Source organism: Fundulus heteroclitus, unplaced genomic scaffold, assembly GCF_011125445.2.
Source record: "Fundulus heteroclitus isolate FHET01 unplaced genomic scaffold, MU-UCD_Fhet_4.1 scaffold_108, whole genome shotgun sequence".
In the NCBI taxonomy this organism is placed as follows: domain Eukaryota; kingdom Metazoa; phylum Chordata; class Actinopteri; order Cyprinodontiformes; family Fundulidae; genus Fundulus; species Fundulus heteroclitus.
Genome location: NW_023396521.1, coordinates 419,863 through 433,347, shown reverse-complemented (window position 1 = coordinate 433,347; position 13,485 = coordinate 419,863). Strand labels below are relative to the sequence as shown.

At 37.9% G+C, this 13,485-nt stretch overlaps 1 protein-coding gene across 1 annotated transcript in view; it reads right to left on the bottom strand.

Annotated features, from left to right (window-relative positions):
• Positions 1 to 13,485, bottom strand: part of luzp2 (leucine zipper protein 2) — a 222,369-nt gene that overhangs the window by 40,581 nt on the left and 168,303 nt on the right. Inside the window, exon 6 of the mRNA XM_036128687.1 lies at positions 10,558 to 10,620. Within this exon, the coding sequence (XP_035984580.1) occupies positions 10,558 to 10,620 (63 nt within the window). The remainder of the gene's footprint in view (positions 1 to 10,557; positions 10,621 to 13,485) is intronic.

Below are 13,485 nucleotides of genomic sequence, written 5' to 3'. Positions count from 1 at the left end.
TCAATATTAGAAAATATTTTCAGTCAGTTGATGTTTACCCCATCCATGTCTCAATGATTGTATTTTTAGAATCAGCTGTGGTCTTTGTATTACAACTGTTTTCACAGACAATTGAGCCGAGAGAGAGGGGGACAAAGCACAGCAAATGGCCACAACCTGAAACCCTAAAATAGGAGCGAAGAGCAACAAGGACCTACTCTGTCTGTAGTAGGAGGGCTGTGCGATATAAGGACATTTTGCAATAATATTGGTAAATGCTGTAATGACGATATCAGTTGTGATATATGCCTATTTGTGTCTTTCCCCACTGTCTCATCTGTGCTTCCATGACTCTGTCACCTTAAGTATTTTGAGCAATGTCATCTGTCTCTGTTGTGAGCATCTGCTCCAGTGAGACTCAGTCCAGCCGGGTAAACATTAGGGGAGGAACGCTACACGTATCCGTACCAAAAATATCTGGTACACGCCTGTTGGTGAGGTACGCACATGTACCAAACATAAAGTACGAATGCATCACCTAAACACATGCAGCATATTTATGTGTGCAACTAACCGCACAATGTACCTTGATGTAATGCAGATTTAAAAATTTACGGCAAAGCAAAACAGAGGGGAGACCTAGCTATCACTAAACCCTGTTTGGGAAACATGGTGGTAAGGGACTATTATTTAATGACAACTGTTTTTTTTTTTTCATTGATTTATTTCCTTTAATTGCTATGGAGGCGTAACAGTGTTAGATACCTGCTATGTCTATTGCAATTACAAAAAAGATTGCGATAATGCTCCACTTGTGACAATAAATTATGTTGGGCTCTTACTGGCATTAAGACAACACTTCTTATTGCCACATTGCCAGACAGGACACTAAAAAAATTAAAATTGCCCTATTTATGAAGTGTGTTTGATTGAAAGAAACATTGTGACTAAATGACAGCTAAAAGCTTAAAGACTGAACTGTCCAATTTCAATCGTCTCTGTCAGAGTAATTTGATTTATTCAGTGAGAATAGTGAACAAGGTAGACCAGCATATCAATGCATTCATTTTACACATAGATTCTGCTCTTGTACGCTCCCCATGAACAGGTTAATTGTTCTGCAGGATCTATCATACTGCAACAAATGCAAAACATCTCTGAAACAACAAGTAATCATAGGTGCCGAACATCAAACAAACCCTGTGACGATCCTGTTTAGTTTTTTTCATGCCTGGATGAGGCCTGCGGTGTTCCAGTGTTACACGGCATTTAACATTTTCACATATAATCATGTTGTGCCCCCTGGTAGGCTTAATACATCAGCAATGGGGTTAAAACATGAATGTGCACTCACATACACCCCCCCCCCCCACACACACACACACACACACACACACACACACACACACACAAAACAAAACAAGACACTCCTAAGATAAAAGTTGGCTAATGTTGATAGATTCTTATCCATCTCAGGTAGCGTTATCATATCAAAAGCACAAAATGGCTGCAACATCCACTTTTCACAGCTGATCATCTGCACATTTAAATACTTTTAGCTATGTTGTTGTTGTTAAGTGTTTTTAAAAAAAATGCTAGTCACCACACAGATTTATGAGCTACAACTCCATAATTCTTTGTGTCAACAAAGAGACAAAAATAAGCCCATTCATAAATGTGACCAGACTAGTATGAATTTACTAGGAACAATTATAAAATAAATATATTTACCAGTAAATTACAACATTACCGACAAATCAATTCACTTCAGTGGTTAAGATTACATTTCCTACCTCACGTCAAAGACTCAGTACAGCGGGCTGCATCGTGGCACAGCTGACAGCACAGTTGCCTATCAGCAAGAAGGTCCTGGGTTCAAATTCCAGCCAGCATGCTCTCCATGTGGATGCAAGGAACCCTGGCTCTTTCTCACAGTTAGAATAACTGGTCTCTCTCTAAATCACCCTTAGGTGATGTTGCCTTGAGATGGACTGGCAACCTGTCAGTCAGACATTCAGTTCCTCATGAACTCCTCAGAGTTCAGTTCTTTAGAAATCGTATATTATGCATAGACATTCATGACAGAGACTGCTGACTGTACCAGTTTACGAGCATTGACAGCCTCCACAAGGAGCATAAGCTACAAATAGGTATTAATAATAAGCGTGCTGTTTATAGACAGCTTGGGGGAGATTCACAAAACTTGGTCTGCAGCTGGAGTCTGTGTTTTAAAAGCCACTACACAAAGATATATGAGCTACAACTGTCTCATTCCTTGTCTTAATCAACTCTTGAAGCCGACAATCATGTAATGTGGGCAGAGGAAAAATAAGACTGAATTGCTGCTCAGCGGTCCAAAGGCATGTTTCTCAGATTAAAGTAAAGAGGAAAGCAGGGAAGGAGGACATAAATTTGGCATTTCAACATGAAATTCATTATCCCAGAGCCTAGAGAAGGAGTGAAGGGCACAAAATCAAAATTGCTTTAGGTCCAGTGTTAATCTACATAATATATTAGTTCTACTTATCAAACTAAATTACTAAATTCAATTAATTATTTTATCATATTCTCATTTATGAAGATGCACCCGTTTTTATGCAAAAATTAGTAATAAAAAACTTTTTCAGTCAGTTGCTTAACAAATATAAAGTTGGCTGTAAAGGACTTGCTGTCTCTTGGATATTCATTCACTCACACTCTTTAATAAAGGTCCAAGGATCATTTATAAAATAAAGCTGTGGGACGTGGGAGATCATCTTCCAAGCTCATTAATTGTCCCTAATATCTAAAATGAAAATGACATGCAGCTTCATCCAAAAAAAAGCCCTGCAGAATTTATTACACAAAGCCATTCACCTTGAAATGCGTCATTACAAGAAATCCTCCTGAATCTTGTGTATTATATTTTATTCTACTATGTAATTTGTCCATATAAGCGGTATGTATGCATGGATGTATGGCCAGCTGCCTGGTTGGCTGGAGGGATGGATGGATGGATGGTTTGCGTGGATGTTTCAATTAAATCCTGACGCATGAATGAAAAGTAATTTTAGTGATAACAGCTATTACACTGAAGTGTGAAAACATCATTCTTCACCATCGTGACTGTGCAGCAACACCATAAATTTGACAGAGGAGGAAAAGAGGTGATAAATTCATGCAGATGTGAAACAGATTAAAGGGCATCTCAAATGCCATTTATCTCCCTCCTTTATCAAATGGTTCTAACTTTGACACTGAATCAAGCTTTTTGAGCTATCAGATGTTTCCCTTGAGCGCATCAGCACCACTTTGATATTTTCTGTGACATTTACATAATGAACTGATAAAACGTAAAAAAAAATAGTCAGAAATGTATAGCAGGTACAGCAGGTTTTCTTTCCAGTCTGAATGATGAGTGGAGTTTTGTGGAGGGTTTATGCGATTTCTGAGCTGAACGAATTGATTTAGGTGCCTGTTAGTGGCTTTCGTCATTGTGTCGGCGTCAAATATGATCAGAGTTCTTTCTGACTCTCATTCAAGTGAGTCTGTTTGAATACTAGCAAATCCTCAATTCTGATTTCAAAACTAGAAAGGAGTAATATGTCGATTAGGTCTCAGTTTAGTGACAACAAACTAAGCCAATTTATCAGTTAGCTTTTGGTAAGTAATTTGTAAGTGTAGATACGAATGCTATGGTAATTTTCCCCCAAAACAAGGGTTACTAAACTTAAGAGAAATGTATTTATTTACGGCTTTTAAGGACCTGGCTTGACTTACAGTGGCAGCCACATGTATTACCCTGATGTAAAAAGCCTTAAAATAAACTCAGACACATTTTATTGCAGTAGCATAATCCCAGTTTAGAAATCCCAACCTTTGATTTGACTACTAACAGGGGAAAAAGGATGGTGAGGGTTGTGAAAAAATGTTCAAAGCATACAATTGGAAAACTGGGAAACATGCCGACCAGTTGTTTTAAAGTAAATAGCACTGGGACAAAAGTATTTCTCCCCCGCCACTGGTTCTTTCAACAGGATAATGACCCAAAAATGTATGAGCAAATCTGTACAGAAATGTTCACAAGAGAAACATTCAATCTTCATCCTTTAACACCTCAATCATCAGACCTGAATCCTATAGAATACTTGTGGGGTGAGCTGAAGAGAGGAAAAGAGAGGATCTAGGACTCTGGATGATCTTGTGAGATTGATCTCTGCATAAACTACTTCTATGAAATGTGAGAGGACAAGTGCGGTCCCACTGGCAAAAGGAGTGTTGTGAGAAGTACCGACAGCAGGGATACCAATATTGGTGTTTCCTCTGATTTATTTTAAAACAATTACAACTTAACAATTAAGTTTTATTTTTACTGTTTAAATGCAAGCACATTTTTTCCCCTACATTTATAAACGGTTACTATGCTACTGCAAAACTACATTTACCAGATATGATGGAAGATGTGACTGATACTCTATAATATGTCTTCAAGTTTTAAAACTTTACATGTTACAAGGTTGGCTACTTTGAAAGGTCCGGCTTTGTAGAAAGTATGATAGTCGTTACTTCTTGAAACATGTACTTTCCATTAACTCTCTACCAGCTATCATTTTACTAACATAATTTTCAAGGCAAATGATAAACTAACTAACAAATACTAAAACCTATACTCACTGATTCCTGTTAAATACATAAACACATCACTGTTGCTTTTCATGAACATTCATTTCAGTTGAAGTATGTTGAACTATGAAAGTTTCTCAAAGACAAATGGAGGCATTACGCAATTTTACACCACTAAGAGAGGAATCTTTACAGTAGTAACTTTTACCTGAGGAAATTTTTCGATGTCAGAGAGATTAAAGACACAAAGCACTATACTCCAACTAACAATGTAAGTTAACGCAGGTTAGATCAGTTTTGCTATAGTCATTACCACACCATAGAAAATGTTTTCTAATATACTGTACAGGATATTGTAATGCCATTTCACACATGCGCAGACGGCATTTGATGGTTTATTCACCAAACATTGTAAACTACAGTAGATAAAAATCCTAGGTTTTGGTGATGAAACCATGAGAAATTTTTTGCTCACTGTTTCTCCCTTCAACATCACATCAGCATATATTCTGCACAACTGAACGGAAAAAGAAATACATTTGGGTTCGTCAAACCAAAACATTGTCCTACAAGGTTTTGGGAGATTTTATCTAAATCATTTACTGATCATTGTCTACATTGTACCATGGTATGTATATAATACATATATCATTTTGTGTACTCCTCTCCTTGGTGATGCTGTATTATAATAAAATGTTTTGAAAGGTGGGAATGCACGAATAACCTGACAACAGCCAGCTGCATGTATCGCTCCGCCTAGCTCCGCTCACATACATCTGGGACATCGCTCATTGAAAATGATTTCCCCAACCAAATTTTTGGTCTGGCCAATCAGGACGCAGGGCGGGTGTTTCATGGATGTGACGTAGTGGAGAAGCCACCGTGAGATTCCAACAACAATGGCGGCTCGCATCGAGGAAGCAAGCGTTAGCATTGATGCTGCTATTTCTTCCGTGTTGTCCAATCTATCTGATATTGTTTCATTAAAAGAACATCAGAGAACGGCTCGGGCGGTCGGCCCGGGATCGACTCCGACCCGCGGCGCTTTGCCGCCTGTCTTCCCCCCTCTTCTTAGCTTCGGTGTGACCACTACAGTGTTTCCCGCAGGAATTTGCTTCTGCGAGGCGGACCGGCTCGCGGAGCGGGGTGGACGACACGTTTTCCGCGGACCGGCTCGCGGAGCGGGGGGGGGGGGGGGGGGTGGACGACACGTTTTCCGCGGCCGCCTCGCCAAGATAGCGCTGCGGGAAACCATGCACTAGAGCCGCAAACACATAAAAAAAAAAAAAAAAAGTTTTTTTTTTTTTTCCGCGTCTGTCTCATCAGCGTCACGGGTTAGCTTCGGTGTGAGTGGTTGAAATAGCACGTCGATAAAGATGACAGACAAGTGGCTTATCCAATCATATGCAAGGAGTTTTGATAAGGCCCAGCCTTCAGTAAAGGCAATTCCTATGGCCGTGTCCCAGATGTATGTGAGTGGAGCTAGGCGGAGCGATACATGCAGCTGGCTGTTGTCAGGTTAATGCACGAAGGCATGATAGTGAAAACGAATAAAAAATGTTCTCTCACAAACTACTATTCACTTCACTTTTTTTTCTGTTTTTGTACCTTTTTACTGTTTTACATTATTACACTTTAGATGAAGTTGAGCAGCATTCATATCACAATAAAGGTGGACAGAGTTCTCAAGGTGTCATGTTTTATCTCAAATATTGTGTTTTATTAGGAATGGTTGAGTAGAAAGGTTTATCCAAATCTAAAGGACTCTACTCATTTCTTGGTATAATACGTGAAGGTGTTAACTCGGTTTTTAAAGAGTTTTTCCTTTTTATTATATCTTTCCTTTTTATTTTTCAAGTAATTAACTCTGATTTTTTTTAAATATCAAAACAACTTCTAGACAATAATATGCACAGCATGAACAGATGTTAAATTGTCAAAAACAAATTCTCGGGTTTCAGTTTCAGTACATGAAGTTTCCTTCTTGGACCACTCAAACAGACACACTTGTGGCAAAAGAAGTGTTGCTTGCAATTACCTTTAGCAATTGTTTTTCAGGCTCTGAGACCATCTCTTTCTGTCAGTCTGTGGTAATTACAGTGTTAATACAAGTTGTGTTGCCAACCCTTTCCCTTGAAACATAAATAACTTTCTGGGATTAAAGTCGAAGCATGGAACAATTTCCTCTCACTGATTTACTTCAAAAGCCAAAGTCTGCTAAGGGAATTGAAGACAGTGACCTCCATCTACCTGTTTTCAGAAAAAAAGTCTGCTAGCTACTTGCTGCCTTAGAGATCTTAAAGGCAAGAGATACACAGAGTAGTTTGGTCTTAATATGTTTTGCTGATGATACATTACAGCTTGTTAATCACAAGGATAAAGTCAACACAATTTATCGCCTTTTGAACCATTTGCCTAAAAAAAAGTTGGCTCAGTAAATAATGACCCACAACTTCAATCAGAACCTCTGCTTCGCCTTTTTACTCTTTCCAACACTTGAGGTGTTCCAATCACACGGGCTGCGTCGTGAAATGTGTCATTGAATATGTGATGATAGCTTAGATAAGCTATCGCTGGCAACATGTCAGCGAGTTCAGCTTGAAGATCGTCGAAGGAAAGAGGCCAGAATTTTTAACTCCAATTTTCTGGGTCTCAGTGGGAGTGTGGGAGCAACCTAAGCATTGGAGCTGACTTCAGAGCTGATGAAAAGCTCCTCAACATCAAAAGCTCCCAAACCCAGTGTTCTCTTTGAAGGCTTTGGAGATGTAACTTCAAGTGGTGTTGACTGCACAGATTAGTCCATTATTGCTGACGCAGTTCGAGCCAAAGGGGGATTTTCCAGTAATACAGTTCTAAAGTTAATACTGATGCATGACCTAAAATTAATTATCTCCCCTCATTACTTAATGCAGTGAATTGTGACTGCAACAATGGGGAATTGTAAATAATTCCTTTTTAACTGCAATGAAAAATATACTTTGGGACTCAAGGGCAGCAATTAAAAAAGAAAAACTACCAATGAAACTATGTAGTTTAATTTTACCACCGTACAAAAAAGCTGAATTAATCAAAAAATTGTGTTTTCCTCAGTTTTCTCTTGATTAAGCAATCTACATTTTTTTATAAGTAACAAGTGCAAACAATGTTGTTAATATGACTTAATACATAGGTAGTGTAGTGACTAGCACCTATGTATTTATAAACTACTAATTCTACATTAAGAAAAGGCTTTGATTTTTGATGTGAGGGTATTAGATTTTGCCAGAATATGTATTTATAAAAGTAATACTTGCCTTCTGCTAATCAAAAGCCAAAATTGCTGCACACTATTGCATTAAAGGCACATAGCCACGTTATTAGAATTTTTTAAATTTATACATCAGTGGCTCACTCTGGTTGCATACAAAGTTTTTATGAAAGATTATCACACCCTGCTTGCGTATCAATAATTATTTTGCTGTTTTATGCTTTATATTTGCTGAATTTGTTAGTAATTAAAGCTTTACCTGTTTATTTTTAATAACAGAGGAAGTACAACACTGCGGATGCGCAGCAGGGGCTATAACAAGGAAGCGGCTAATGATTGTTCATCAATGCAGAATGAAAAATAAAATAAAATTATTCCAAGAGGAAAAAGACTGGAATGTCACTGAGGAATGACTGTTGGTGTTCATTGAAGCGGATGCTAAACCTGCCGAGGCTCAGATGCAACCATAGTTGATTGACACGAGTAAATGTTCTGATATGAGCTTCCTAAAGTTGCTGTAGATAGTTTTATTTAGTTAATAACAGATGGTCTTTGATCACGCCGAGCTGCCGCTTTATTGTGAGGCATTGCAGATGATCAGGGTCAGTCCAGCATTATATAATACTGTTTTATTATTTAAGGAAACCAGCATTATGATAGTTCTGTGATACTGTCGCTAGATGGCAGCACATTTGTTTATATCTGATCATCGGGCCTGGTGCTGGGGCTATTTTTATCCACTAAAAGGACCAATAAAACATTATCAGGATGGAGGTTTGGTGTATCTAATTGTATTTTATCATGATCATACGGCTTTTTGGTCATTTTTACAAGCACATAATGTGGCTATATACCTTTAAGGTACGGACATCCACAGTTGAGCATGCAGCATCTGTCAAGAGGACAAATGTTGGTCATGCACTCCATAAATCTGGCCTCTACAGAGGATTGGCAACACTGTCAAAGAAGAACCCCAGAAGAATTTCCCTTTTCAGTTCACCAGGAGCCATGTAGGGGAAACAGCAAACATGGAAGAAAGTGCTCTGTCCAGATGAGAGCAAAGCTTAACATCATCATCACAGCTTGATAACGTTTGGGTACCGTTCTTTAGCAGCACAGAGAACAAGGTTAGGGACGATGGGAAAAAGAAAAGCGATTCAGTCGTAAGAGAAAGCCTTTTGGAGGCTGCAGAGGACATGGGACTGGAGTGGAGATTCACCTTCCAGAAGGACAACAACTAAAAACACACATTTCAGCAAGAACTACAATGGAATGGCTTTGGTCAAATCATATGCAAGTGTAAGAGGGGCCATTTAAAAAGCCCCGCTCTAAAACGATAAGCTTTAAAATCTGTGGCAAGACTTGAAAACTCATGTTTACACATATTTTTTGATCCAAACGTGTTAAGCTTGGACTATTTTGCAAATAATAGTGGAAAAATGTATGAGAATCTAAGGATGCACAGATCTGGTAGAGGCATACTCAAAACCTTGCAGCCTTATTTACAGTGAAAAGTGACTGTATAAAGTTATAATTCAGCACGTCACACTTTTCAGAGTTTTATTTGCAATTCCGCAGTACTTTGTGTTGATCTAACGGAAAAATCTAAACAAAACATACCGAACTTTGTAGTTAAGTGACACAATGAGAAAAAGGTTCAAGGCCTGCTATAATGTTTGCAAGAGATCTTAAGGCTAAAGCATCACACTTTTTCTAAAGATATAAATTATTTCTCTGAAGGACTCTCGTAACTGCTCAGCTTTTTTGTTGCACACTTACATCAACGAACTGGTCACATAAAAAAAACTTTAAATCATCGAGCACTGATCAAATTTAGGATGCCACCTCACAGTCTTTCTGTGACAATATCAGTTATCAAGGTATCCACGTTATTGCAGTAAACATTTTAAGTGATTCCTTACACTTTACCCTGGATAGAAGAATAGATTGGGAGCTTCAACCAAACGACCACATAACTATAAAACCTATGATTACACAGCAAGAATCAGCAGTGATGTGAGCATGTCAGGATGCCCGCCAGACCAGCTGTCTTGTACGAGACTTCACGGCTAAATTACAGCATAAGCTTTGGTCAGCAGGAAGGTAAAAGGCAGCAGTCAAAAGCTCAAGGCTTCAATGAGGATGTGAACTCCCTGGACTGTGCTGACTGTGGCAACTGGCAGCGGAGTCGAAGCACGAAGAGATGAAAAGTGACAGCAAAAATGACACAGACGAACCTCACTCAAAGCTGCTCTCGCTGCAGCTATACCTCCTCAGATTACTCTGCACAGCAATCAAATGGCTGACAGTTAGGTACAAGTTTCTCTGAAATTCACTAGACAAGCAAAACCAAGCAAGTTTATGTCCATGTCTGAGCGCTACAAGAATGTGTGACAGAGAGAAAGAACAGAGTGAAGGACAGCTTGAAAATAACACTGCAGATGCAAACAAGTATGTTTAGAGACCGTAATTTACAAAGGTCAAAGGCCAATGCTGAGGCGAATCTTACAAAAATATAGACAAAAATGTAAAAGGTATGGACAGTCATTTTGGAAAATGTGTTTTGTTTTTGTTCAAATATAAATTTGTCTAATTTCAAAGATACTGCACTATCTGCATACAAGAAAACAAGAAATGATCAAAAATTGCTTTTGACTTGCACTGAGCCTGTTATCAACCAACAATCAGACGTAGTTTACTGCATTAGTAAAACAGAAAAAACCCCTTACCTCTTCAGCGTATGCGTCACAAAGTTTGTTTCCAGAGAGTAGCTTATTTTTTAGGCTCTTGTTCTGAAAAACAGAGAGAGAAAAAATGCATTTGCTTCTGGACTTCATGTTCCTTTAGCTTCTTTGTTTTAGCTTACAAAAGAACTTTGACTTTGTGTGCTTCCATTTGTCCACCCCCTCATTGTGCTGCAAAGAAGCGTTGGCAGCGAGTGCTCGGTTAGTTCTCATTTTCAGATAAGACCAAAGAACAGTCACACATGCAATTGTTACAGGGGTTCACACAGATTCACAGGTTTTTTTAAAGGAGGAAGTTGCAGTTCAGGGTTTTAACATGGTCCTTAAAGAATGAAAGTATTATTATGAGTCACGATAATGGAATCTGGTCTTATTACATTAAGAGAACAAACACAACACATAACAGTAACTTGCAAAATATTTCTTAACAATATCAGTGAAGATTTTTAGATAACTGTAGAGTAAAAAAAACTCTTAAACATTTTGATGTTTTTAATTGAATCTGTCACAATGCAAAGGGAAGTCTGCAACTAAAGAATGCAACCCGAATTAACATATTGTGACACTCTTCCTTTTTAAATGTGTTACATCCTCAGCAGGCATCATAACATAAAAAAATTATAATAAAAAATCACCGTTAGATAAGCAAAAACCCTGACTTTTCAAATGAAGGTCCCATTTAAACACAACAGAAAATTCTGTCCATGGGTTCGCTGTAAGATATCACGCCACTAAGATCTGCTCCAAGTTCTTTAAGGGGAGAATTTGCAAATGACACAGCTGAGAGAGAGCATGCTGAGACTGAAGAAAATGAGGCCTGAAAGTGATAAGAGCAATTTAAGAGGAAAGGAATTTTCCTTTATAATTGGCAATGATCTGTTAGTATGAGTTTTGCTTAAGTAACTTGAGGCTTAGCCTAAACGCATCCAGATCTCGAGATGGCCCAATAAAACAGCACAATCAGCCATGACAAAAACTTCACCAGGGTCTGTGGGAGCTGAAATTGGACTCTTCCCAGCATCTGCATTAGGGGGAAAGCCTTTTTAGACAGTCTGTGCCCTGATTTAAAACTAAACTGACTATAGCTCAGAGATGTCAGGAAAGCATAATGCTTGGTAAAAACAAGCATAATGCAGGAAACATTCAGAGACATATATACAACAAAAAAATATAAGTATTAGATACGTATGTTTACTTTTTCTTTAAACTGTTTGAAGATAAATATAAAACACAGCAGTAAGAAATAATATCGCATCTACAAGTATCCGCATGCTTTTATCAGTTTGCTGAGCTGCAAGGCTCTGACGGGTTTGGATGCACTATTACTCTCCTCTTTCTCTTGGTTAAAGCTGATAAAGTGTATATGTGGATGTCTCTGCAGATACTCCCAGTCATCAGAGTTTTACTTTCATACTGTATTTTATATAAAAAAAGGGTATTCATAGTCACTAAATGATTGAGGAAACCTAATCTAAAGTAACGCACCAGATTGTAAAGATGGTAAGAAAGGAAGAAACCTCAAATGTGATTTTGACTGACTAAACTACCTGAACACTTACATAAAGCCAATTCTGTGTTTTAATAAAAACAAGCTCATGCGATTTGCTGTTTTATCATCATGGCTGGTGTAGGTTCATTAACACTTCACAGACTTAACATTGCATCAAAAATCCATGAGTACATCAGGGAGCCAGATACCTGCAGTTAAGGGTGCATTCTTCAAAGAAAGCCATAACAGTGTAAGAAATATGAACGGTTTGTTGTGATGGTCCTGCTGGGAGTTGGTTGGTAGTGATTGTGTTGAGTTCAAACTATTGATTTAGGATGAAACAGCAGAACTCAAACACCTGGGACTCTACGTCCCCTCTCAACTCCTGCTCTGCTATCCTTCAGAGCCGGTGCTCTTTGGTTGGCTTTTGGCTGACTTCATGTCCACTCACTACATTAACATCAGTGATCTTACTGCCTTAATGCAACATACTGTTATTGGTTTGATTTGAAATAATTTGCCCTATCATAAAAGCTTTTAGTTGCCATGTTGTGTTTTTTTCCCCCTCCATTTTTGTATAACCCATTAGCCAGGCTGTGAGAAATGGGCTCTTGTCCATGGTTCAAATCAAGATCTCTCCCATATTCTAAATTTGATCGAAAGCAAAAAAGAAGAAAAAAAAGTAAAATAAAAACAAAATATGCTGTTTATTATACTATTTTGTGAAACTTGTTGCAATGACAATATAAAATTTATAAAATATAATTCACAGTCTTTTTAGCTGCATACAGTCGAAGTGTTCTAAACATAAACCTTGAATAAGACCTATTAAATAGACATTTAATAAGTCATTAAGCTTTGCTGCTATAGCTCTAAACACTGCAGAGTAACTGTTCAGTCATACCAACAGTTTTTGGGGTTTGCAAACGTCAGTATGTCTAATTCTTATTATGTAAATGATGTTATGATATTAAATAAACATTACAATATTACTATACATATTACTGTATCAGCAATAAATATCCACACTTATTTTGTTCATGAACAATTTTGAGTTTAAAATGTTAATTTAACATTTCATGAGTTGAAGGACTTTGAGGTTTTTTTATGTGTTGGGTTTGGTTTTGTCCTGAGTTGCAGTTCCTGTTTAGTTTTTAAAATTTCTTCTTTTGGTCGAGTTATTGATTACCTGACCTTCTTAACCAAAATGAAAACAGTCCATAATCCTCACCAATATACATAGATTTTTGAAATGTTAACATCTTCCGAGAGAAAACTGAGTCTTGCTTTATCAATGTTTGGGCATATTTTTTTCAGCTGTCATGCATGTAGGATGTCATGATTTTGGAATACTTTATCACAACTACACACACGCGCAGTGCACTATATTCTTCAACAAACACACTAGAGGCACACTGAGGTAA